Genomic DNA, 27,128 nt, shown 5'->3' on the forward strand with positions numbered 1-27,128 from the left:
ATTAATCAATCATATTGTTTTACAACTTTTAATTTTGATTTTAGTCCTCGGTGTTAGTTCAACCGACACTTGACTAATGGAAGTCCACGTGACAGTGCCACATGGACCATTTTAATGACATGGACGCCATAACGGCATTTCCAAATCATATCTCATGTTTCCACTTCGCTTTTAAAGCTCTTATAAAATACCCAAACACTCGTTAAATTTTCCTTCCTTTATCAACTAACAACAAACTTACAAAGAAAGAAAAAAACTTCTGACCCATAACTAATAGTACCCAACCAACTCTTCGAACCCCGGACCTTGCATATATTATGCATTGTCCTTATCAACTGCTACACCTGTATCAGTTGGATATTATGTGTGTATAAGGGAATGGATGAGATTAATGTAATCCTTTTGTTTTTTTTATTTGTTCATCCTATATCTAAAAATAAAAGGAAACGCACATTGGTGGAAACTTTTATATTCTTTCTAAAGTTTGCAATCTGTAGAGTTCATAATGGCTTAAGAAGTGAGTTAAAAGTATATAAATTATTATGCTGAAATTGCTTGACTAAAGTAGTGGTTTCTAAAATTAAATAGGGAAAATGTTATTTATATTCTTTTTCTGATTCTTGATTCATGAATTCTCTTTGATTCGTGTTCTTTCATCTATCCTTGCTTTTATCTCTCATTGAGATCATATTTTGCTTTTTGACCTTTTCCTTCTACCTTTCTTCCTAATCACGTAATTGTTTTCTGTTATATTCATCATCATTTCCGAGAGTTCTGCAAATAGTGTTAATGGTGGCTTTACAAACACCAAGAACAAGGGTTATCATAATGATATACTTGGTCCATATTTCATGCATCAAACGAGAACCCAGGTCTGGTTCTCGTTACTCCTCTTTTTCCTAGTAACACTATCATTCTTGGTCAAGATCCATGAATGTTATTTTAAGATCAAAGCACAAATAACATTTCATCAATGGTTCTTTACCACAACCTCCATATGAAGATCATGACTCTCTTGCCTTAGACAGATGAAACACCATGGTCATGTCATGGTTAAGAAAATTCAATTGAAAATGAGATTTCACAAAGTATTTTGTGGATGAACACTGCTTCTGAAATCTTGAAGGAGCTCAAAGATAGATGTTATCAAGTTTGATATCTTCAAAACTTCTGATATTCAAGAAGAAATCTATACTCTGAAGCAAGGTTATTCTTCTATTTCTTTTTATTACACCAAGATGAAGAAATTATAGCAGGAAATAGATAATTCGAGGCCTATTCCACGTAATAGTTGTTTTGAAAATTGTCATATTCTTACCAAGATGCGTGAGTATAAAGAATGTGATCATGTATTTAATTAGATTTTTAAATGGGATCAATGAACAACATTCTGCTGTAAGAGCCCAGATCATGTTTATGGATCTCCTCCCCACAATTGCAAAGGTTTATTCATTTCTTTGTTCAGCAAGAAAGACAACTTATTCTGCCATTAGTGGCGGAGCAGGATTATTATAAATCCTGGGCAAAAAAATTTTGCAACACATTTATAGGGGTTTATATAATAAAATATGTTTCGATCATCTTATTGATTACTAACATGTAATATATATAGGAATTACAATTGCTGCTGTTTATGTTCTGTAAAGTCTAATGGAAAGTTGTTTATACATTAGATAATGAGGCTGTCATGACTGCAGATCATGTGAAGCTTTGCTGGCTATTATGCTTTAGATAATGTGAAGCTTTGCTGTCATTGCTGTTATGGAACTGTCACTTTGCTGTCATGACCTACCACTTTGCTGTCATGTTGTTTATGTTCTGTCACACCCCCTCAGTTGAAGCGGGAGGTTGGCGTACGCTTAAACTGTCTCGAAAATCTTGAAAGAGTATTAGGGGGAGACCCTTGGTGAATATATCCGCAATTTGATAGAGCGGGGGAACATGTAAGACGTGTATCTGTCCGCGAGCTACTTTTTCACGTACAAAGTGAATGTCCATCTCGATGTGTTTTGTACGTTGGTGTTGAACATGATTACCGGAAAGATATATGGCACTAACGTTATCACAGTACACCATAGTAGCTTTGTATATCGGACAATGTAGTTCAAGAAGTAGGTTACGTAACCAGCATGACTCAGAGACGACATTGGCAACTCCACGATATTCAGCTTCAGCACTGGATCGAGATAATGTGGGTTGACGTTTGGACGACCATGATAGTAAGTTGTCTCCAAGAAAAACACAATAACCAGAGGTAGAGCGTCTAGTGTCGGGACATCCTCCCCAATCAGCATCTGTGTAAGAGATCAACGATGTAGTGGATGATGGATAAAGATGTAAACCATAGTGACTAGTTCCCTGAATATAATGTAAAATGCGTCGAAGAGAGTGCATGTGATCGTCCATGGGGTCATGCATAAAAAGACATATCTGCTGTACCGCATATGTGATGTCGGGTCTCGTGAACGTGAGGTATTGGACAGCACCAGCAAGGCTACTGTATAATGATGGGTCTTCATAGGGAGTGCTAGTCTTGGCACTAAGCTTAGGTTTAGTGTCAACAGGAGTGGGACATGATTTGCATGATGATATGCCTGCTCGCTCAAGAATTTCATCTGCATACTTTTTCTGAGATAGGAACAAACCACCATTATGTCGAGTAACTGCAATACCCAAAAAATAACTCAGTGGTCCCAAGTCTTTCATAGCAAATTCAGAGCTGAGTCGTGATATTATAGACTTGCGAAGATCATCAGAAGAAGTAGTGAGAATGATGTCATCCACATAAAGAAGAAGATAGGCCATGTGTGTATCTTTTCAGTAGATGAAAAGAGAGTTGTCTGACTTGCTTTGAGAGAATCCGATAGAATATACATAATCTGCAAACCGTTTGTACCATGCTCTTGGAGCTTGCTTGAGCCCATACAAAGATTTTCGCAGACGGCAGACATGAAGAGGAAGATTTGGATCCTTAAAGCCCAAAGGTTGATGCATATACACTGTTTCTTTGAGTTCACCATGTAGGAAAGCATTCTTGACGTCTAACTGATGAATTTTCCATGCTTTAGATAAGGAAATACTGAGTACTGTTCGGATGGTGGCTAGTTTGACAACTGGACTAAAGGTCTCTCCACAATCTATGCCAACCTGTTGACCTGCACCGTTACCTACAAGTCGGGCTTTATGCCTCTCAAAAGAACCATCAGATTTTTCTTTATGCCTAAAAATCCACATAGAATGAATAACATTTGCATTAGGTGGACGAGGCACTAAATTCCACGTCTTATTTTGAATTAGAGCATTGTATTCATCATCCATAGCCATTTTCCAATTTGGGTCTTTTAGTGCTAACACAGGGTTACGAGGGAGAGGAGATTTTGTGACTTCGGTGTGGAGATTGATGTATTTTTGGTTGGGTTTAAAAATGCCATGTTGGCTCCTCGTAACTGGTTTGTTTTCTTCACTAATGGTAGGTTGGTAAATAGCAGGAAGTGGTATATTTTGTGGAGTGGATGTGGAAGGCAAAATTTGAGCCGGTTGAGAGGTAGATTGGTCTGGTTGAGGTTGCGGCTGAAATGCAGGGGGGTTGGGGTCGGTCCTAGTTGAGTAGGTGGTTGAGAGTTCTGTTGAGTGGTGTTTGGTGTCCTTGGACCTGGGCTAGTTTGTGTGATGAAGTGGTTTATGTAAGGTGATACTTCATCATCAAGAAATTGATAATTGGTTTGATTGAGAGTGTGCAGCTTAGAGAAGGGGAATTCTTATTCATTGAATATCACATGGCGGCAAAGAATGATTTTATTTTGTGATAAATCATAACATTTGTATCCGCGATGATTGGAAGAATATCCTAAAAAGACACATGGGGTGGAACGAGGTTGGAGTTTGGTTATAGTAGGTGATGGAAAAAGTGGGTAACATAAACACCCAAATACTCGTAGATGAGAGTAGGACGGGTCTTTTTGAAACAGAATTTTGAGAGGTGATTGATAATTCAAGTTTTTGTTTGGTAAAATATTCAATAGATAAGTTGTCATTTGTAAGGCATGGTGCCAGAATTTTGGAGGTAGAGAAGCATGAACTAGTAAAGTCCGAATTATATTATTAATGGATCGGATTTTTCGTTCAGCTTTGCCATTTTGAGATGAAGTATAAGGACACGAGAAACGAAATGAAATTCCATTTGCTTGACAGAGTTTTTGAAAATTTCCATTGACATATTATCTACCATTATCACACTGAATATTTTTAATTTCCCTATGAAAATGAGTTTTAATATATGCTCTTAATTTTTCAAAAGTTGAAAACACTTGAGATTTGTGTGAAATTGGAAAAGTCCACAAAAAATTCGAATGGTTGTCTAAATAAAGCACATAATATTTATGACCGGAAGTACTCAATACGGGAGAAGTCCACACATCACTGTGTAAAATATCGAATGGCATAAGAGTAGAGTTATCTGAATTAACAAATGGCATTTTAATATGTTTACCAAGAGGACATGAATGACAAAAACTTGAATTTGACTTTGAAGTAGCAATACAATCAATCATTTTATTTTTTCGAAGAGAATCTAAAATAGATGCTCCTGGGTGACCTAGACGGTCGTGCCAAACAGAAGTAGATAGAGCTGCAAACTCGGAAGGAAATTTGTTTTTATTTGTGGTTGTGTTGGTGATGGGATATAGTTGGCCTTGACTCTCACATCTCATTAGAACCATCCCCGTCTGAAAATCCTTCACAGAAAAACCAAATGGGTCAAATTCAACAGACACCTGGTTATCGGTAGTGAATTTACGAACATAGATTAAATTTTTAATTAATTTTGGTGCATGGAGGACATTTGATAAAGCTAATGGAGGGTGAGGCGGGGTTAAGTTAGCATTTCCAAAACCATGAATAGGAACTGAATGACCATTTCCTACGATAATACTATTATTTTTGCTCAAATTAAAATAAGATGAGAGATTACCATGTGTGGATGTCATGTGAGATGTTGCTCCGGTGTCCATGTACCAAGATGGGTCAGACTGAGCGAGATGGAGAGTGTGGAGAGCAGCTTCAATATCTGTTGGACTTGGTCCAGTTGCAGTAAATGCAGCTGGTGGCTTAGGTCCAAGAATACCATTTTGTTGAGTTTTTGGGTTTGCATTAGGCCTATTCCAAAAAGTTGGATAAGGGCATGGTGGAGGGGTCCTAGTAGGATACGGTGGCCACTGCCAAGGGGCCTGTTGTTGCTGTTGCCAGTAGGAATTCTGTCCTCGTCCACCACCGCCTGACTGCTGCCATCCATTGCCGCCGTTGTAGTTGCGGCTGCCTCTGCCGGAGTATCTCCCCTTACCGCGGTTCCGTCCCCGATTATTGTGGTTACCGCGAGTGGTATTGCTGTTGTTGTTGTTGTTGTTGGCAGCACGCACGTGATTGGTAGTAGGAGAGATGGAAGTAAATGAATTTTCATCTTGTGATTTCATTAGCAAGGCTTCCTGAGATGAGGAGTGGCTGGATTCGCGTGCAACACGTTGAGCCATGGTTGATTCTTCTAGTTCCAACCGAGATTTCTCCGTTTCAAATGTCGGCAAGGGATCGTGTTGCTGAATGTATGTGACGAATCCTGCGTATGAGTCAGTGAGTCCAGAAATCATTTTCAACACAAGGCGAGTGTTGTTCACTGGAGAATCAACATTTGCAAGTTGATCGGCGAGTAATTTGAGACGATTGCAATAGGCTTTGGTAGATGGAAAATCTTCCAAATTTGTGTTGGTGAATTGATGTTCGAGGTGGACTGCTCTCGAATGCTTGTTATCTTGAAACATAGTAGCAATTCTTTTCCAACAACTTTCAGCAGTATCATTGATTACCAGAATGGAACTGAGAATATCCTGGGTTACGGTGGCATACATCCACTGTAAAATGACCGCATCGAGACGTTTCCAGAGACCGGGGTCATTTTTCTTTCTTGCTTCTGCTGTTTGTCTTTCTTTTTCATCAGTGGGAGTGATGATATGATCAAGCACGTTATGAACACAAGCTTGAACTTGAAATAAGGCAGACCATGATATATAGAGGCTTGAATCGTTGTCCAACGTGATTGGAATGATGGATTTCACGTTGGTGATTCCAAAAGCAGAGTGGAATTTGGGCTGTTGAGTTTCTGTCTCAGTAGTTGCGGCTGCCATGGCTTGAGTTAAAGCAAGGTAGGTGCAGCAGCAAGAAAAACGAAAGTGGAATGAAAAGGAGAGAAGGCTAGGAGAGAAGGCTGATCGAAAATGTAGTCTGATACCATATAATAAAATATGTTTCGATCATCTTATTGATTACTAACATGTAATATATATAGGAATTACAATTGCTGCTGTTTATGTTCTGTAAAGTCTAATGGAAAGCTGTTTATACATTAGATAATGAGGCTGTCATGACTGCAGATCATGTGAAGCTTTGCTGGCTATTATGCTTTAGATAATGTGAAGCTTTGCTGTCATTGCTGTTATGGAACTGTCACTTTGCTGTCATGACCTACCACTTTGATGTCATGTTGTTTATGTTCTGACAGTTTACATAAGAAATTGCAAGCAAATAATAAAAAAATCTAAAGAAATTGCCCAATTTATATGAGTTTATATAAAAAATTCAGAGGGATTTACATAATAAATTGCAAAAAAATTGGGACAGAGCCCGAGCAACTGCCCAAGCTCGTGGGGCCTTAGAACCGCCCCTGTCTAAGATACTAGCTGCTTCAGGAAATGGTTTTTCTTACATTCAAACTTATGGTAGAGCTCAATCATCACATGGCAGAACCTCTGGTGGTAGAGGTAGAGGCATTAGGTTTTGTTCACATTGTGGCAAATTTGGACACGCCATAGACACATGTTGGACGAAACAAATTGGCATGATGTCTCGTAAAAGAAAATTATTAAGATACTGATTTATAAAATGCTAACATTTTACTTATTTATCTTTAGAAACCACTGCTTTAGTCAACCGATTCTAGCATAATAATTTAAGGGAAATTAGTCACTTTAGTCCCTGAATAGGAAAGAAGTCGTCACTTTAGTCCCTGAATGCAGATAAATTGCAAAATAGTCCCTGAATGTAGACTCTATTAGTCAATTTAGTCCCTGAATGCAGACCCCATTAGTCAATTTAGTCCCTGAATGTAGACTTCGTTAGTCACTTTAGTCCCTGAAATTGATCAACAGAGTCTACATTCAGGGACTGTTTTGCAATTTCTCTGCATTCAGGGACTAAAGTGACTACTCCTTTCCTATTCAGGGACTAAAGTGACTAATTCCCCACTTTCAACTCAATTCCAGACTAATAATTACAAAATTTTCCATTTTATTTGTTCTTCCACGACAGCATTGCTTGGTTATCCCTCTCCAACAAGAGAATCTTAGTTTTTTTCTCTAGATTTTCTCGTCCAGTTTCTTCAATGAGAGGGTGGTTTCAGGTCAATAAGCGATTTTGACCTAAAACCACCATCTTAATCTTTTTCTATTTATTTCAATCTAAATAAGTGATTTTCACATATAGATCTAGGTTTTTTTTTTCTTCGTGATTTTGTCATCTAAGTGTGATGGTGTGTTGTTTGTCGTCTTGTGCGGCGTTGTTTGATTTTCCGTCTTGTTGCGGTGTTCAGTTGATTTATTTTAAAAGATCGATTATTCAATCAAATATTTGAGCGTCAACGTTGCCGATCCAGATGCATGATATTCCGGTCACTTTAATTTTATCATATATTTTCCTAGGCAATAAACTGTTATATGATATTAACTTGGATATTATTAGTTTGTTCGCAGATTCATCCTTTACGTTTTTAGCGATATTGAATTGTGTACTCTATCGATTTGAATGAATGAATATCATTTTGTTTTTGTATAAAAAGACTTATTTAGCCATTATAAACTCTAGAGATTACAAAACTTTAGAATGAATACAAAAGTTGCCACGAATGTGTGTATCATTAGAAATTGAGATTTAAAAAATGTCAAACGCCCTTCAGAGATTAGTAAAGAGAGAATTGATAACCATTCATCAAAAACCAATCAAATAAAAAACAAGAATAGTGTTTCCGATAATAGAAATGAAAGGATTTGAAGAAAAAAAAAGGATTACATTAATCTCATCTACTCCCTTATACACACCAATCAAATAAAAAACAAGAATAGTGTTTCCGATAATAGAAATGAAAGGATTTGAAGAAGAAAAAAAAAGGATTACATTAATCTCATCTAACTCCCTTATACACACATAATAGCCAACTAAACAAAATTGTCCAAATTTCACATCAATTATAAAAATGCAGTATAATCGCATTAAAACTCATATTACTTCATTTCACTATGACTTGATCAGAAGAAAGAAAAGATGGAGATAACTAGTTTTCCACATTCGACACCGTTGATATGACCTAATTAGAAGAACAGTGTTCGAAAGATGTACTTGCAATCATTTCGATGCTCAAATCAACTAGAATGTGGGTTAAAGATAAAACAAATTGTACCTTGGATAATTAAAAAAGTTCTCATATATAACCATATAAAATGAGGAAATCAAATTTATTAGAATTAAGGATTGTGTGTTTAAAAAATACATGTATTTATTGATGCATTAAAATAAGTCTCTAATAGAAAAAACCATTCAAAAAATTCATTTCTTCATTTGAGTTTACTGTTCTTTTTTTTTCGACAGAATTGAGTTTACTCTTCTTAAACCACGGTTAAAGAGAAATGGATTAAATAAAAAAACGGTCCTGCACTCTATCTTATTTTTTTTTTATGAGAAAATTAACAAAGAGGGAAAAAAAAGATAAAATCTAAATTGTCATTTTTTTTTTTAAAATGGTTGGACAAAATTAGGGTGTGTAATTGAAGCATTTCTTAGAAAAAAGGAGTGCAATTTACTCAATTTATTAATGCATTAAAATAAACGTATAATAAAAAATCTTCAAAAATAATTCAAACTGATGGAATAGAGAAAACGTTGCTGCACTTATATTTTTTTTTATTTTTTTATTTTTTGGTTGGTAGACAAAATGGCAAAGTCATTATAAACTCACACACACAAGTGGAGGTACCAAGTGGAGGTACTGGGGTTCGAACCCCGGTCATGATGTCCGGCCTAACAATTTCGGTATTTTGCCAGTTGAGCTATGACTTCTAGAAGCACTTATATTATTCATACTAGCCAAGTAATTTAATAAGTAAGAAAATCTAATCTAATCTTTTAAACAAAGAGGCAAACAGCCTTCTTAATTTTAACGCTCCAAACAAAACATTTTGCTTAATAACAAAGTGTACCACATCATGCTTCTATAAGACTATAACCTTATAGCCACTTGATTCAGCACAATATTATCATGTGATTTCCTATAAATAGTTGTCTTGCTTATTCCATTTGTGTGAATCAAAATTTGATAAAAACATGGCCTCTACATACTCACTAGTATTACTTTTACTTGGAATGATGATGGTTACCACTGTCATGGGTGCTGGAAAGTCTAATATGTTTGGATATCAAGATCAATTCCCAGTAGATCCAGAAGACGATTGGTTTGACTTATTGTATGACCCATCTGATATTATAGCACGTCCGCCGCCCATATATGATCCAGAAGAAGATTTGTTAGATTTCGATTCTCTTCATTGAAATACAACAACCACTTTTTTTCTTTTTAATTTAATTCTTACTTTCTCTTGTAAGTTTAATGGTTGAGATTACATTTGAAAAAATATAATGAATTGAGAGAATCTAAATCCAAATTTATCAGACAACTAATGTGAAATCATCTGTTTATAGGATGACGACATCTACTTGACTCAGTCTACCTTAAAAAAAAAATTATTGATAGACCCTCTTTTTTCTATCAAATCCCCAATATACACCTCCTTGGAGTGTTACGGACATTTTAGTCATTTTCATTAGCATTACAAGTGAACAACGTGGCAAAGTTATATCTACTAAAATGATAAGAACAGATGTTTGTTATATCAGTTGTTTGTTATTGACTCTATTTTCAGCTATAATGGTGCCTACTATAACATTCTTATTTTTTACAAATTAATCAATCATTGTTATAAAAACTTAAATAAATAGAGAGAATGATAGAGAGAAGAAGAGAGAATATAAGGTAGTGTTATTATTGTTTCTGCGTGTACATAATGTTACAAAGGAACTGAATTTATAGAAGAAACCTGAGCTACTGTTGTTTCACAGATTGTAACTATGCACCGCAAGCTATAAGCCTACGTGCATGGAAACAATATTAGTGGGAGGCATGGAAGGATTAGTGGGGACATCCACCTCCACTATAATATATTTATAACACTCCCCCTTGGATGTCCATTGAGGATATGCCTCATTAAAACCTTACTAAAATAAAACCCTGTGGGAAAAAAATTCTAGTGAAGGAAAAAGAGTACAATATCCTTTTGAGTGGGAACTGCCTCATTAAAAACCTTACCAGGAAAACCCAATGGGATAAAACCTAGGTGAAGGGAAAAAGAGTGCAGAATACATTTATTTCTCCCCCTCATGAAGACAAATATCTCTAAGACGACGAAGACCAATTTTTAGTACAAGTTTCTCAAAAACTTTACTTGGGAGTGACTTTGTAAAAACATCTGCAAGATTATCACACGAACGAATTTGTTGAATGTTGACATCACCATTCTTCTGAAGATCATGAGTGAAAAAAGAATTTTGGAGAAATGTGTTTTGTTCGGTCTCCTTTTATGTATCCTTCTTTCAACTGAGCGATGCATGCTGTATTATCTTCGTAAATTATTGTTGCATCCATTTTTCCGGAGGATAAACCACAATTCTTTTGTATATGTTGAAACAATGACCTTAACCAAACACATTCTCTACTTGCCTCGTGGAGTGCTAAAAGTTCTGCATGATTTGATGATGTTGCTGTTATTGTCTGCTTTACAGATCTCCATGAAATGGCTGTTTCTCCACTTGTAAACAAGTAACCTGTTTGTGATCTACCATGATGAGGATCTGACAAATAACCTGCATCTGCATAACCAATTAATTCTAGTTTGGGTACTTTGGGATAAAACAATCTCATATCCATTGTACCTCGAAGGTAACGAAGTACATGCTTAATCCCATTCCAATGTCTTTGTGTAGGTGAAGAACTATATCTTGCTAATAGATTGACAGAAAATGATATATCAGGACGTGTATTATTAGCAAGATACATCAATGCACCTATTGCACTGAGATATGGTACTTCAGGACCAAGTATTTCTTCACCTTTTTCTTGAGGTCTGAAAGGATCTTTTTTCACATCCAGAGATCTAACAACCATTGGAGTAGATAATGGATGAGATTTGTCCATGTAAAAACGCTTTAACACTCTTGTTGTGTAAGCTTCTTGATGCACAAGAATCCCGCCATTTAGGTACTCAATTTGTAATCCAAGACAAAACTTTGTCTTTCCTAAGTCTTTCATCTCGAACTCTTTCTTTAAACAATCTATGGCTTTTGGAAGCTCTTCAGGAGTTCCGATAATGTTTATGTCATCAACATAGACAGCAATTATAGCAAATTCTTTTCCAGATCTTTTCATAAAAATACATGGACAAATGGAGTCATTTTTATATCCTTCCTTCAGCAAATATTCACTGAGGCGATTGTACCACATGCGTCCTGATTGTTTTAGCCCATAGAGAGACTTATATAATTTTATGGAGTAGTCTTCCCTAAATCCTGAACTATTTGCTTCAGGCAAATTAAATCCTTCAGGGAGTTTCATGTAAATGTCACTGTCAAGTGAGCCATACAAGTAAGCTGTAACAACATCCAACATGTGCAAATTGAGCCCTTCATGAGCTATAAGGCTAATTAAGTATCTAAAAGTAGTTGCATCAACTACAGGTGAGTATGTCTCATCAAAATCAATTCCGGGTCTTTGGGAAAACCCTTGAGCAACAAGTCTTGCTTTGTATCTTGCAATTTCACCATTCTCATTGCGTTTTCGGACAAACACCCATTTATATCCAACTAGCTTCACATCTTTAGGTGTTCGGACAACAGGTCCAAATACTTTTCTCTTGTTAAGAGAATTTAATTCTGCTTCAATTGCATCTTTCCATTTTGGCCAATTTTTGCCTTGTCTACATTCCTTAATAGACCTTGGTTCTTGATCATCATTATCATTTATCACATTTAGCGTTATATGATATGCAAAAGCATCATCAAGGTTGACTTCATCTCGATTCCATTGTATTCCATTGGTGACATAATTTATTGAGATCTCTTGATTTTCATGTATTTCAGATATCTGATTAGGTTCTTCTGGAACTGAAATATTGATTATGTCAGAAGACTCTTTTAGAGTTTCTATATCCTCTTTTGGGTCATCTTTCCTTTTAGCTCCTTTGCTTGCTCGAGGATTTTTATCTTTGGAACCGATTGGTCTACCACGCTTCAAGCGTGGTTCAGACTCATTTGCAATTTTAGATTGTCCAACAGGGACATCCATTTTTATTGGAGCATTAGCAGCTGGTATATGTGATTTAGTCACACTTTTTGGATCAGTGAATGCATTTGGTAATTGATTTGCTAAACTTTGCAAATGAATTATCTTTTGAACTTCCAGTTCACATTGTTTTGTTTGATGATCAAGATGAGATAATGAAGATTCATTCCAACTGATCTCCCTTTTTAGCTGCATTTTCTCTCCCCCTAATATTGGGAAATTTGATTCATCAAAATGACAATCAACAAATCGAGCTGTAAATAAATCTCCTGTTGTTGGTTCGAGATACTTTATAATAGATGGAGATTCATATCCAACATATATTCCCAACCTTCGTTGAGGACCCATCTTAGTGCGCTGTGGTGGATGAATTGGAACATACACCGCACATCCAAAAATTCTTAGATGGGAAATATTTGGTTCTTGACCAAAAACTAATTTCAAAGGGGAAGAGTCATGATAACTTGTTGGTCTGATGCGAATCAATGTTGCAGCATGCATAATTGCATGTCCCCAAGTGGAAATTGGAAGTTTGCTTCTCATGAGAAGTGGTCTTGCAATTAACTTTATACGCTTGATAAATGATTCTGCAAGTCCATTTTGTGTATGAACATGTGCTACAGGATGTTCAACATCAATTCCAATGGACATGCAATACTCATTAAAAGCTTGAGATGAGAACTCAGAGACATTATCAAGACGTATTTTCTTTACAGGATAATCAGGGAAGTGAGCTCTTATTCGAATTAGTTGAGCTAGCAATCTTGCAAACGCCTGGTTGCGAGTTGATAATAAACAAACATGTGACCATCTAGTTGATGCATCTATTAGAACCATAAAATATCTAAATGGTCCGCATGGTGGGTGTATTGGCCCACAAATATCACCATGTATACGCTCTAAAAAATTTAGAGATTCGTTCTCAATTTTCATTTGTGATGGCCGAATTATCAACTTCCCTTGTGAACAAGATGTACATGAGAATTTATTAGATTGAAGAATCTCCTGGTTCTTCAATTGATGACCACATGAATTTTCAATTATTTTTCGCATCATTATATATCCGGGATGGCCCAACCGGTCATGCCAAACCTCAAATTTATCATGATTTGTAAACTTCTGGTTTACAATTGCATGTGCTTCAATTGTACTAATGTAAGTATAGTACAAACCAGAAGAAAAGGCAGGTAGTGATAGGTAATTGGCAAGTGTACCAACGTCTATCGAAGTAGTAAAATATCGATCCACGAGGACTGTATTTAACTCCAACTTAACAAGTTCGTTATTCGTTCGGATGTAAAAGTTTATAAGTTTGCCCTAGGCAGTTGATTGTTTGATTGTAACAACGGTAAAGATAAATTGCGACAGAAATTATATTGAGATGAATGATTAAGCCAATGAATCCGCTATTGCTCTATATGATATAATTGTCCTCTCTCTACTTCTCAACTATTAATCTTTCTTTACGACAAGTTAACAAAATAGCATTGATCACTCTCGCGCATCAATACCCATCCCTAAGCTAGAATCGCCTACTCTATCCCGAGTCTACGTGGCAGCAATAACATTAGGAAGCAATATTAGAACGTTAACTTATGTGTCATAACCCTCAATTTCCCATCTCTGGGCTCCTAATGTTGAGTTAAACAAGATTACTAGATCAAGATCAAAAGCCAGGGTTAGTGGTCATTTGGTTCCCAAAATCATTTCTTAATCATAATTGAAGTAGTTATGGTTAGTGGTCCTCCAACAATTACTTTAGAAAAGCATTAAGCACAAGTAAAAATGAATAAAGACTGATTAATATTGATAATAGAGAGAGTACAACTACTGATTCATATATTACAATAGCATCATCATGTCTCAATCAAACTATAGTTTAGCTACTCATCACTAAACTATCATAAGCATAAATGATAGAAGCATACATAAATTCTTACCAACTTGAGAGTTGGTATGACTCTAAGAGCTTGCACCTTCGTTTCCTTGTTCCTCTATGCTTAAAATCCCATAAAACTTCTGTGTCTCAAACCTTTGGCCAAGCTTCTCTTTTATAGACACATTTTGGTGGCCAACAGACTGTACCATCGTGCCACGTTGGTGAGTCATCGTGGCACGACCAGACATCAGATGCACGCTTGTCAGTAGATCGATCGCACTCACAGGCTGGCAGAACGCACTATCGTGGCACGTTGGTGAGTCATCGTGCCACGATTATTCCAGTGATGACAGCATTAACTTTTGACCTAGCATCGTGGCACGTTGCTTGGCATCGTGGCACGATGGCTTGCATTTTTAGGAACTTTTCCTCTTTTATCCTCTTTGAGCACTTGTTCCCAATTTAGTCTGATTTCGCCATGAATTGTAGGTAGTTGTCTCTCTTTATGATACAAAAACAATACAAATAACAACTAAAAACATGCAATGACAGACAGTCATCACAACCCCAAACTTAAATCATTCCTTGTCCTCAAGGAATCAACTTTGCAAATGGAAAAATCGCAGTAAGATAACAGTTACCAGCCAATGATATATTCAAACAGTTCACTTCCTTCCGGTGTAATGATGTACCGGATGCCTATCTCTTTCCTCCAAAGTCACAACTCCACGCAAATGTTTGAATAGGTCACTCAATCATCATGCAGGTCTGCTGTATTACCATAAGCTTGAAATATTTCTAAACTGTCAATCAAAGTCAGAATTAAGTACACACTTCTAAGGACTTCCAAGGCAAAAATGGGGCTAAGGTTCAAGGTGGATGTATATTTGGAAAGTAGTGTAAAAGAACAATGAAGTTAAGCTCAAACTACTTTGGATAATTTCAGTTTAACACAATTCCACCATTGACATTAAGAGAAATACTAGAGACTTGCTTTACGAGACATATAAACATTGTTGGTCTCATACAAAACTTTCTTTTCATCTCATCTTGATCTTTTTAATTTTTTTCTGCACAATTACAAGTGCTTTTCATGATATGAGATGTGTTAATGTAACAAAATCTTCTTAGTTCTCTAGTACCCCACCCCAAACTTAGAAAGTTGCTAATTCCAGAAGCAACCCCAAACTTGAACAATGCATACAACCTAGATAGCTTAACTTCATTTTAAATAGGATCAAACATGTCTAAAGCTTGCTAAAGTTGTAAGATGTTTCGTTACCGAACAAGGGGTCTATACCTAAAGGCTCAATTTGGCTTACAAAAGGATTCATAACAGTTAAACAAGGTAGGCTCAAAAAGGCTCAAGGTACAAAGCACTTTGCCTAAGTGTGTACATAACATGACCAATCAACACATAAAGAAATATCGCAAGTTCTAGAAACAACAGTTGCATGGAACACTCATATATGTAAAATTGGAAAAAAAATTTAGGCTATGACCTTACAAGATGAGTTATCTGGGAGTTGTGTTCATATGCTTCATTTGCCGTACGCTTCCCATTGTATCCGTTTGGCATCACCCTCCTTTGAACTTCTTGATATATCATTGGCATTTCACTGTTATGAGACTGATAATTTTCCATAAACAAACAGATCCATTAATAACAAACAAAGGAAAATAATTCAGACGGGAAATTGGAATTGAAATCAAACCACACAAACAAACCAAATGTACGACAGAATTTCAAAGTGCATCAAACTAAAGACAGAAACAGAAAGCATAAAGTTTGAAACATAAAACAAAAACATAAACAGCAACTCCACTGTAAGACACCATCACTCCTCGTCCTCCTCGGTCTCCTCATCATCATCAGCTTCATCATCAGCAACATCTTCCATCTGCTCACTAGCCATCTTTCCTCGTGCAAAGTCTGAACGAACACGACCTTCCCTCTCACCAGCACGTCTCCTCTGCTCTATGAAGTAGTTCTCCATGGTTTCCTCCGTTCCAAAGCGTTGATAGGCATTGCTCTGAAGAGGTCTCTGACGTTGCTGATCAGCAGCAAGGGAAAGCTCTGCACCAAAGAATGGACTGTCCACATACAGCTGTGATGAAGTGTCTTGGGCCCAGTTGGCCATACCACATATGTAATCGAGCATCATCGGGTGTAGAGGTGGATGTTGAGGCATGTCTTCCTGCATTGGTTGTGCCTGAGATGGTCCTGCATCAGCTTGGTGTCCTTGTTGTCCTTCACGTCCCTTCTTTTTCTCGAACTTCACCATGGCAGTGTCATTGATCACTCCTTTGGATTTGAAAATGATGTCTCCGAGCTCTTCCGGAACACCCTCCTTTTTGCACAAAGCATTGATCAAACAACAATGCCCCAAAGTGACTGATGATTCACAATCTGCCATTTCTTGAATGCTCAAATTGATCAACCTTCCCACATTAATCCCATACCCAAAGATAATAGCCTCCAATATGAACAACCTATCCATAGGCAACTCAGAAGTAGCAGAAACACTTTCCACATTAGAATGGATAAATGAAGCCCAAGCCTTATAGAGTGGCTTGAGACCCACAACATCCATCCGCGTAGGAATTCCAGTGGCCTTGGACCTCACATAGTCAGCACCTATTTCACCAATTTCATGCAGAATTTGTTGAAGATCATCATCAGATGGAAAGTTGTTGGTGCTCTTTTGCCTTCTAAACTCCACATGACAATCTCTTGGAGCTTGCAGCCCTAGCAATGCATTGATGGCTCTAGGGCTGTAATCAATCTTCTTCCCTCGAACAAAAGATCTATTGTCCTTTCTCCCAAAAGCATTTGCAAAAAATTCTAGAGCAATTGTTCGGTTACTCTCCTTTGTGACCAAATTGTTCAACTTCATCCACCCAAGAGCCTTCATTGTTGTTTCAATTTGTGGGTAACGTTGAAGATTGACAAAGTCAAACTTCCTTTCACCCGAAAATTTGAAACCTTTGATGTATTCAAATCTCTCCGAATGTGCTTCATCCTTAAACTTAGCATACTCGAGTGGTTGGGATGGTTGGGTTTGTTGAGTCTTTTTGGTTCCCCTAGCACGTTTGTTGGATGTTGAGGCCATTTGTGGGCTATGTGTGAGATTGGGTTTGAAAAAGGGTTAGGTTTTGAGAAAAATGGGTAAGGTTTGATTATGTGGAAAAATTTGATGGTTGAATGAAAATGATGGTGAAGGATGTTTGTATAAGTGATGGGTGTGAAATTTTAGTGATAAAGGAACGAATTTGAGAGATGGAAGATGAATGGACGAAATTTGGGCAGAGTTTGGTTAAGGTGAAATGATGGAAATGAGAAAATGGGTTGGAGGTATATATAGAGGAGCGTACATCGTGCCACGATACGGGGTGATCGTGCCACGATGGTGGTTTTGTAACGGTCAAAAATTTTGAAACTGCTACCAACGTGCCACGATTATACACAACGTGCCACGATCATAAAATCTGGGCAGATAATCGTGCCACGTTGGTATGTGATCGTGCCACGAAGAATCCAGTGGCAAACACTTCTTGCTTGGTCTCCCATCGTGCCACGTTGAATTGTCATCGTGCCACGATGGTCACAATATTGAACCAAGTTCCTCTTTTCAAAATCATATTTTTGCTGTTTTTGTTTTGTTTTCAAACTAAAATAAAAAGAACAATCAAAACATACCTGAATGGATGTAAATCCGATGGGTTGCCTCCCATCCAGCGCTTCTTTAACGTCAATAGCTTGACGTATGACGACTTCTAGGGATAATCGAACACCACTCCCTCTTTGTCTTTTGGATGGCCACCTGAAAACATGTCTTCTATGTTGGGAGGATGCGCCTTCGGATCTTTCTCCTTTAGCTGCCCTATACCTTCCTTGACTGGATTATCTTCAATATCTTCTTCCACATCATTCATCCGGTAACAAGTTGGGTTTTCAAGTCTATGCTTCATTGCTTCAAAGATGTTAAACACAACTTGTTCACTATGGAAACGCAACACAAGCTGTCCCATTTCAATGTCAATCAAAGCACGACCCGTTGCAAGAAAAGGTCTTCCGAGAATGAGGGGCATCTCTTCATCTTCAGCCATATCCAAGATCACGAAATCAGCAGGAAATACTAGTTCATTGACCTTGACTAGTACATCTTCAAGTATACCAAAAGGATGAGAGATTGATCTATCAGCTAGTGTGAGAGTCATCCTTGTTGGCTTCGGTTCACCACATCCAAGTTTCTTCATCATTGATAGAGGCATCAAGTTGATACTTGCCCCTAGATCACATAAAGCTCTTCCGATGTTTACTGGCCCAATGGAGCAAGGAATAGTAAAGGCACCGGGATCTTTCATCTTTGGTGGAAGTTTCTTTTGAAGAATAGCACTACAATTCTCTGAGAGAGAAATGTTTTCATCGTCTTTGGGCTTTCTTCTACCAGTCAACAACTCCTTCATGAACTTGGCATATGTTGGCATTTGATCAAGTGCTTCAATGAAAGGAATATTAACCTGGAGCTGTGAAAAGAGATCCATGAATTTTTTGAACTGTCCATCTTCCTTCTTCTTCTTTTTAGCCAAATGAGGATAAGGAAGTTTAACATAAGATGGGATAATTTGAGGCTTATCCCCATCCTTCAATATCTGGTTTTTTGTTCTTCTTAAGATGGAGTCTTCATCTATCAACTTCTCCTGTTTTTCCTCCTCCATTTTTCTCTTCTTTTCATTTTCCACTTCTCCTTGTTCACTTTTCTTTTCAACTATCTCCTCATCATTCTTTTCAACTTCACCTTTTTTTTCTTCTTCCACTACTACTTCCTCCACCTTCTTTTTGACAATAGGTGGCAACACCTTTCTGCTTCTCAATTCAATAGCATTGCAAGATTCATTTTTAGGGTTCTCGGTTGTGTTACCTGAGAATCCTACTTTGTTTTGATCGGACAGTTGCTTTGCTAATTGACCCATCTGAGTTTCAAGCATCTTTCTTGAAGCTTCATTGTTCTTCCTCTCAGCTTCTTGACTCTTCTTCATTTCTTCAAAATTGCCTTGAGTCATCTTCATGAAGTTGATCATCGTCTCCTCTAGAGCTGATGGCTTTCGTTGCTGTTGTTGTTGTTGAGGATTTGGCAGCAAAGGATTCAAAGTGTTGTTATTTGAATAGCTCAGATTAGGATGCCTATTGATACCTGAATTGTAGTATTGATTAGATCTTTGGTAGCTTCCCATGTAGTTAGCTTCCTCAAATGATTCTTCAGGTAGGCAGTCTCCATTTGGATGCCCTTCTCCACATAAATCACACCTTACAGCAGCGACATGTTGTTTGTTGGCTAGAGTATAACTATGAAACTCCTTGGTTAGAGTCTCTAGTTGCTTGTTCATTGCGGCTTGGTTGGCTAAGATAGCAGTTTGGTCACTCACCCCAAACACTCCTCTTTCTTTCTTCTTAGCATCAGCACGATACTCATTACTAGCCATGGTTTCTATCAACTCTAAAACCTCATGATCAGTTTTGTTTTTGAAACTACCTCCAGCTGATGCATCTAGGAACATTCTATTGTTGTAGGTTAACCCTTCAGTGAAGATTTGGAGATATTGTTTTTCGGTGAAATCATGATTGGGGCATCTTTTAAGAAGCAAATTGAATCGCTCCCAAGCGTCATAGAGTGATTCATTTTCTCCTTGTTTGAAAACTGATATCTCCATCCTTTTTTCCCAAAATTTGGACATAGGGAAATATTTGGCTAAGAACCTAAGTTCTAACTCTCCCCAATTTCCGATGGTTCCATTAGGGATGGTTAGTAACCACTCTTTGGCTCTACCGGTCAATGTGAATGGGAATAGCCTAAGTTTCTTTTGGCTCTCAGTCACGGTGGCTGGGGGCACACAAAACTCGCAAGTTTCGGCGAAACGGCTTAAGTGTTCATGAGGGCTCATAGATTCTGACCCATCAAACTGTTTATCCCTCAACCCATTCAAAACAGTGGATTTGATATCAAACGCAACTGGGTTAGCAGGTTGAAAGGTATGAGTCAATTGACCACGGTGTAATGCTAACCCATAATCCCCCAACTTTGGTCTAGGTGGTTCTCCCATGACACTCGGATCAGGGGAAGTAATTGATTCGGTTTCAAAGATGACAGCACTTGGTAACTGCACACGTGCAGCTGGTGGAATAGATTTGGACAACCGGACAGCTTTCCGATTGGCTTTCGCAGCCTTTTCAATTTCAGGATTGTATTGCAAATCGTCTGCACCTCTTCTACCTCGCATAAATAACAAAGTACCTCAGTAGCACTGCTCAAAACAAAATAATACTAACAGAAAATAAATGACAGAAAAATAAATTGCAGAAATCCTAATTAATAACGATATTGCCTTGTTGAAATAATTCAACAGTCCCCGGCAACGGCGCCAAAAACTTGATAGGTAATTGGCAAGTGTACCAACGTCTATCGAAGTAGTAAAATATCGATCCACGAGGACTGTATTTAACTCCAACTTAACAAGTTCGTTATTCGTTCGGATGTAAAAGTCTATAAGTTTGCCCTAGGCAGTTGATTGTTTGATTGTAACAACGGTAAAGATAAATTGCGACAGAAATTATATTGAGATGAATGATTAAGCCAATGAATCCGCTATTGCTCTATATGATATAATTGTCCTCTCTCTACTTCTCAACTATTAATCTTTCTTTACGACAAGTTAACAAAATAGCATTGATCACTCTCGCGCATCAATACCCATCCCTAAGCTAGAATCGCCTACTCTATCCCGAGTCTACGTGGCAGCAATAACATTAGGAAGCAATATTAGAACGTTAACTTATGTGTCATAACCCTCAATTTCCCATCTCTGGGCTCCTAATGTTGAGTTAAACAAGATTACTAGATCAAGATCAAAAGCCAGGGTTAGTGGTCATTTGGTTCCCAAAATCATTTCTTAATCATAATTGAAGTAGTTATGGTTAGTGGTCCTCCAACAATTACTTTAGAAAAGCATTAAGCACAAGTAAAAATGAATAAAGACTGATTAATATTGATAATAGAGAGAGTACAACTACTGATTCATATATTACAATAGCATCATCATGGCTCAATCAAACTATAGTTTAGCTACTCATCACTAAACTATCATAAGCATAAATGATAGAAGCATACATAAATTCTTACCAACTTGAGAGTTGGTATGACTCTAAGAGCTTGCACCTTCGTTTCCTTGTTCCTCTATGCTTAAAATCCCATAAAACTTCTGTGTCTCAAACCTTTGGCCAAGCTTCTCTTTTATAGACACATTTTGGTGGCCAACAGACTGTATCATCGTGCCACGTTGGTGAGTCATCGTGGCACGACCAGACATCAGATGCACGCTTGTCAGTAGATCGATCGCACTCACAGGCTGGCAGAACGCACTATCGTGGCACGTTGGTGAGTCATCGTGCCACGATTATTCCAGTGATGACAGCATTAACTTTTGACCTAGCATCGTGGCACGTTGCTTGGCATCGTGGCACGATGGCTTGCATTTTTAGGAACTTTTCCTCTTTTATCCTCTTTGAGCACTTGTTCCCAATTTAGTCTGATTTCGCCATGAATTGTAGGTAGTTGTCTCTCTTTATGATACAAAAACAATACAAATAACAACTAAAAACATGCAATGACAGACAGTCATCAGGTAGCTTTTAAAATACACATGTTTTATCCAATTCATGTCTTGTAATACAAAGATATTCAATACTTCCTTCATTTCTTGTTTCAATATGATATCCATTTAGACGAATATCTCTGAAACTTAATAAATTTCTATTAGACTTGGAGGAGTATAACGCATTATCAATATATAATTGGGTTCCTCCATATAATGAGATAATAGCTCTTCCGGAGCCTTCAATTATCTGTGTAGTGCCAGATATTGTATTAACATTGGCTTCTTTCCTCATTAAATAAGAAAAATATTTTTGATCTTTGAGAATTGTGTGGGTAGTTGCACTATCAGCGAGACACATATCTCCATGGATATTCATTCTATATAAAAACAAAAATATATCAACTAGGAAAATAAGAATGAATCTAAATATACGATTATTTAGAAAACGAAGAAATAACTTTATTATCACATAATGACATTGTTAATAACATAGGAAATTCAAAAACACACTTAACATGGAGAGATTCAAAATACATAGGAAATTCAAAAACACACTTAACATGGAGAAATTCAAAATACATAGGAAATTCAAAAACACACATAACATGGAGAAATTCAAAATACACTAAAACATAAGAACTATTTCTTCACGATTCCATCTTCAACAAGATGATCAATTTTTTTCATTTTGATTTTCAAAGAAATCACCAATATCCAAAGGAGTAGTATCCATGTCACCATAAATATCATAATCAGCATCATCACCATCTTTATAAGCATAATGAGTTTCAACCATTTTTCCTTTGTTTTTTAGTGATTGCTGATAAAGGTCAACCAAATGCTTTGGAGTACGACATGTACGAGACCAATGACCTTTGCCCCCACATCGATAACAGATACTTTCATTTGTTTTGCTACTTTGTCCACCCTTTTCATTTTCATTCTTTTCATTATTTTTCCACTTTTGGTGGAAAAATGGGGTTCTGAATTTTCCATTAGGATTGTGGGCATGACCACGACCACGACCATGAATATTTCCACGACCACGACCGCGACCGCGACCACGACCACGACCACGAGCGCTCCCAAAATGGTTGTGTTGAGATGCATTCACTTCAGGGAATGGAGCTACACCAGCAGGGCGAGCTTCATGGTTTTTCATTAGAAGCTCATTGTTCTGTTCAGCAATCAGGAGACAAGAAATTAAATTAGAGTATTTTTCAAACCCCTTTTCTCGGTATTGTTGCTGCAGGAGCATATTGGATGCATGAAAGGTTGAAAATGTTTTCTCTAACAGATCCGCATCTGTTATTTTTTCACCACACAATTCTAATTGAGAAGTAATTTTGTATACTTCAGAATTATAGGCAGTTACAGACTTAAAGTCTTGTAAGCGCAAGTGCATCCAATCATACCTTGCTTTTGGGAGGATAATGGCTTTCAAGTGCTCATATCTTTCTTTTAGTTTATTCCAGAGCACAAGTGGATCTTTCACAGTGAGGTATTCATTCTTAAGTGCTTCATTTATATGGTGACGAAGGAATATTAATGCTTTTGCTTTTTGTTGCTCGGATGCCTTATTTCCTTCTTTTATGGCATCTCCATTTCCTTCAGCAGCTAAGTACATTTCAGTATCTACGGCCCAAGTCAAATAGTTGTTTCCAGAAATGTTAAGGGCCTCAAAGTGAAGTTTTGAGAGATTTGACATTCTTGCTGCTATTAATCAAATTATAAGATTAATCAGTACCATGCTTATCAAAGAAAAATTTCATTTGCCCAATCCTTCAGGGATTTTCATAATTCTATCTAGAATACAGAAGAACATAATTAACATTCAATATATATACTATGACGAAAATAAAAATATCATTTTATTTAATAGCAACGATTACAAAATATAATGATAATATAATATTTTAATCTAAGCCTCCACGAAAACAAAAAGTAATTACACAAGCTAAGACTAAAAATGGTAAAACACAAATTATAGCTAATAGTACAAAATCTTCTCCTATTTCTTCAATAAGAGCGAAAAAGAAGAAGAACACAATAACCACAAATAGAGAGATGCATATGAAAAGATTTTTTAGCCATTTGGTAAGTATGTGTAAAAATTTTGAGATGTGAAAAATTATGAATGAAGGTGAGATATTTATATGGTGAATTTTGTAAAAATGACCGTTATTGTTACCGTTAAAAACACTGTTCATAGCCGGTTAAAACACTGTTCATGACCGTTGAAATCACTGTTCATGAACGTTGAAATCACTGTTCATGAACGTTAAAATCACTGTTCAGGACCGTTGATTTTACTGTTCATGACCGTTAAAAACACTGTTCATTAACGTTGGAAAATGAGAAAAATATTTTAAGTATTAAATATCATCTAAATTAGGACACATGAGCAGTATAGAAAAACACGAGACAACATATATGATAAATATATATATGATAATCACATTAAATATTTTTTTTATCTACTTCATGAATCAATATTGTAAATGGGGTTTTAGACCTCCATTAAATATGAAAGTAAAATTATATTAGATGGGGTTCTTTTAGACCTCCATAAAACATAAAAGTAAAATTAGATTATATGTGGTTCTTAAACCTCCATAAAGCATAAAAGTAAAATTAGATTATATGGGGTTCTTAAACCTCCATAAAGCATAAAAGTAAAATTAGATTAGATGGGGTTTTTAAACCTCCATAAAGCATAAAAGTAAAATTAGATTAGATGGGGTTTTTAAACCTCCATAATAATAATAATAACAATAATAGCCACTCTAAATTATAAATCACTTGACAGGTTGCCAGTTTTCTATAACCGGGGCAAATAATAATAATATTAAAATGATAAAGATAAATGATATTAAAGTGATGAGTATTAGGTGACCTACCTAGCAGTAGTGTAAACTTCCTGTAGAAACAATCGTGCTGATAACGTGTTATAAAAACTTAAATAAATAGAGAGAATGATAGAGAGAAGAAGAGAGAATATAAGGTAGTGTTATTATTGTTTCTGCGTGTACATAATGTTACAAAGGAACTGAATTTATAGAAGAAACCTGAGCTACTGTTGTTTCACAGATTGTAACTATGCACCGCAAGCTATAAGCCTACGTGCATGGAAACAATATTAGTGGGAGGCATGGAAGGATTAGTGGGGACATCCACCTCCACTATAATATATTTATAACAATCATATTGTTTTTGAATGGCAAATATATGTGTATACACATACAGGGTCGGTCCTAAGGTTGTTGGTGCCATGGACGAAACAATAAAATTGTGTCCTTTTAATTACTTTAATATTGTTCTTCTTGCTTTTTTTGTTGCAAAAGATTCATTTATAATCAAAATTCTTGAAAAAAATACTTTTCAATAGAGGATCAAAGTGTATTTAAAATATATATATATATATATATATATATATATATATATATATATATATATATATATGTGTGTGTGTGTGTGTGTGTGTGTATATATATATATATGGGTCTTGCTAATGCACACACACAAAAAATAGAAGGTGTGTGTTACCAAGCTACACCTTTTTAGTTGGACCAAATAACCATTTTTTACATTAAAAAAGTAAGGGTTAATTAAGTAAATGGTCCCTATAAATATTCAGAATTTTGTTTTTAGTCCCTACAAAATAAAATCACACTTTTTAGTCCCTATAAAATTTTCCATCAACATTTTTAGTCCCTGTAAAATTTTCCATCAGCATTTTTAGTCCCTATAAAATTTTTCCATCAGCATTTTTAGTCCCTAAAATGCTTAAGGAAAATGTCACAGGGACTAAAAACTGTGATTTTATTTTGTAGGGACTAAAAACAAAACTGTGAATATTTATAGGGACTAAAAACTTAATTAACCCAAAAAGTAATTAAATGTATGGGTATGAATGTAATTCTACATCCTTATATACTGTGGTCCCCCATTTCTCTCTCCAATAATTAATGTAAAATAAAAGAACAAGAAAAAGAAAAAAAAACTATTTTATACCTTCTCCTTCCTTTCGACCATGTCTCTGTCACCTTAAAACAATTGACTTGTCTTTCCTCCATTTTTTATTTCTCTCACAAGCTCTCTTGCTTTCTCTCTCTAAAAAAACAGAAAGAAGTTTTTTTCATCTTGCTATGACTTTCTTTCTCCTTTATTTCTTTCAATTTATCAAATTCTGATGAAAGAAAAAAATATTGTTGTTACTCTTTCTTCTCCCTTTGCTAAACTTCCATTAATCTAATTTTGAACATACTCCAAAAGTAGGCAAATTACTCCCTCCGGTCACATTTATAAGCAAAAAACACATTTTTAGATACATTGAATAATTAATGTATCTAGTCACATTTATATGCCAGGTACATTAATTGTTCAATGTACCTAAAAAATTGTTTTTTGCTTATAAATGTGACCAGAGGGAGTATGATTTTTATTCGATTAAACTCTATGAAAAATGAAGCATGTGGTATGTTCCAATCTTGATATACTACGTACAATATTTGTCTTATCATACAATTCCTTTTTTTTTTTGTTCATGTTTTTAGATGGTTAAACGATTGTGTTCATACATATTAAAGAACTTGTTTTTCACAGACGAAGAAATAGCCATGTTTTTTATTTTTTTTAACGGGACATGATTATGGAGGTAGATGGAGAAGCAAACGAAGAGATTAGAAATGAAGGAAAAAAAATAATAATAATGACACAAGTTAATTTTGTAGATAGAATTAAGTACTGCCTGCAAACCAATAGCAAATGGAAAGAGAAAATTGGAAATTTCATATTTTATAATCAATATATTTAAATTACAATCATACCCAATAGATTTGAGTTTTTTAGAAAGAGGAATTGGGTATTTTGGTCCAATAAAAAAGGTGTAGCTTAACACACACCTTCTATTTTTTATGTGTGTGCGCATTAGCAAGACCCTATATATATATATATATATATAGGGGTTTGCTAGAACACACCCACTAGTTTTTATGTGGGAGTGTTTTAGCAAGTAAATAACTAAAAAGTGGTTAAATACACCCTAAGGTGTATGTTGCTATAACACACCTTCTAACAATAACAAGTGGGTGTGTTCTAGCAAATCCT

At 36.2% G+C, this 27,128-nt stretch overlaps 3 protein-coding genes, 1 non-coding gene and 1 pseudogene across 6 annotated transcripts; 2 read left to right on the forward strand and 3 right to left on the reverse strand.

Annotated features, from left to right (window-relative positions):
- Positions 1-930: 930 nt before the first annotated feature.
- LOC146907115 (uncharacterized) lies at positions 931-4,125 on the forward strand (annotated as a pseudogene). Its single transcript, XR_015020179.1, has one exon. The product of XR_015020179.1 is annotated as an uncharacterized LOC146907115 (transcript).
- On the reverse strand, positions 1,554-6,181 carry LOC146907116 (uncharacterized). The gene is made up of 2 exons (XM_085724691.1): positions 4,970-6,181; positions 1,554-4,733 (listed from the first exon to the last, which is right to left on the reverse strand). Exons 1-2 carry the CDS (start codon positions 6,171-6,173, stop codon positions 4,699-4,701), a joined length of 1,239 nt encoding a protein of 412 aa, XP_085580817.1. The 5' UTR covers positions 6,174-6,181; the 3' UTR covers positions 1,554-4,698.
- Positions 6,182-14,889: 8,708 nt separating this feature from the next.
- LOC146907117 (uncharacterized) lies at positions 14,890-22,041 on the reverse strand. The gene has a single exon (XM_085726331.1). The coding sequence runs from the start codon at positions 20,643-20,645 to the stop codon at positions 18,141-18,143; it is 2,505 nt and encodes an 834-aa protein (XP_085582457.1). The 5' UTR covers positions 20,646-22,041; the 3' UTR covers positions 14,890-18,140.
- On the forward strand, positions 19,981-20,087 carry LOC146907118 (small nucleolar RNA R71). Its single transcript, XR_015020922.1, has one exon. It is a non-coding gene; the product is annotated as a small nucleolar RNA R71 (small nucleolar RNA).
- A 415-nt stretch (positions 22,042-22,456) lies between the features above and the next one.
- On the reverse strand, positions 22,457-25,049 carry LOC146907119 (uncharacterized). Of its 2 annotated transcripts, none has more exons than XM_085726333.1 (2): positions 24,920-25,049; positions 22,457-23,732 (listed from the first exon to the last, which is right to left on the reverse strand). In XM_085726333.1, the coding sequence occupies exon 2, from the start codon at positions 23,725-23,727 to the stop codon at positions 22,693-22,695; it is 1,035 nt and encodes a 344-aa protein (XP_085582459.1). In that variant the 5' UTR covers positions 23,728-23,732; positions 24,920-25,049; the 3' UTR covers positions 22,457-22,692. The 2 variants fall into 2 exon arrangements, with proteins under 2 accessions (XP_085582459.1, XP_085582458.1); XM_085726332.1 differs by having other exon boundaries at positions 22,457-23,735.
- Positions 25,050-27,128: the final 2,079 nt, after the last annotated feature.

This window comes from Medicago sativa, chromosome 7 (assembly GCF_051527215.1).
Source record: "Medicago sativa cultivar Bolivia chromosome 7, Bolivia_mono, whole genome shotgun sequence".
Lineage (NCBI taxonomy): Eukaryota > Viridiplantae > Streptophyta > Magnoliopsida > Fabales > Fabaceae > Medicago > Medicago sativa.

Bases quoted from the DNA above. Each gene is read 5' to 3' on its own strand.
- LOC146907116 (XM_085724691.1), bottom strand. From the start codon at position 6,173: ATGGCAGCCGCAACTACTGAGACAGAAACTCAACAGCCCAAATTCCAC. The intron at 4,734-4,969 runs GTAATCTCTCAT...TTTTCTGTGAAG, and splicing joins TCACATGACATCCACACATG to GATTTTCAGACGGGGATGGT.
- LOC146907117 (XM_085726331.1), bottom strand. From the start codon at position 20,645: ATGCGAGGTAGAAGAGGTGCAGACGATTTGCAATACAATCCTGAAATT.
- LOC146907119 (XM_085726333.1), bottom strand. From the start codon at position 23,727: ATGTCAAATCTCTCAAAACTTCACTTTGAGGCCCTTAACATTTCTGGA.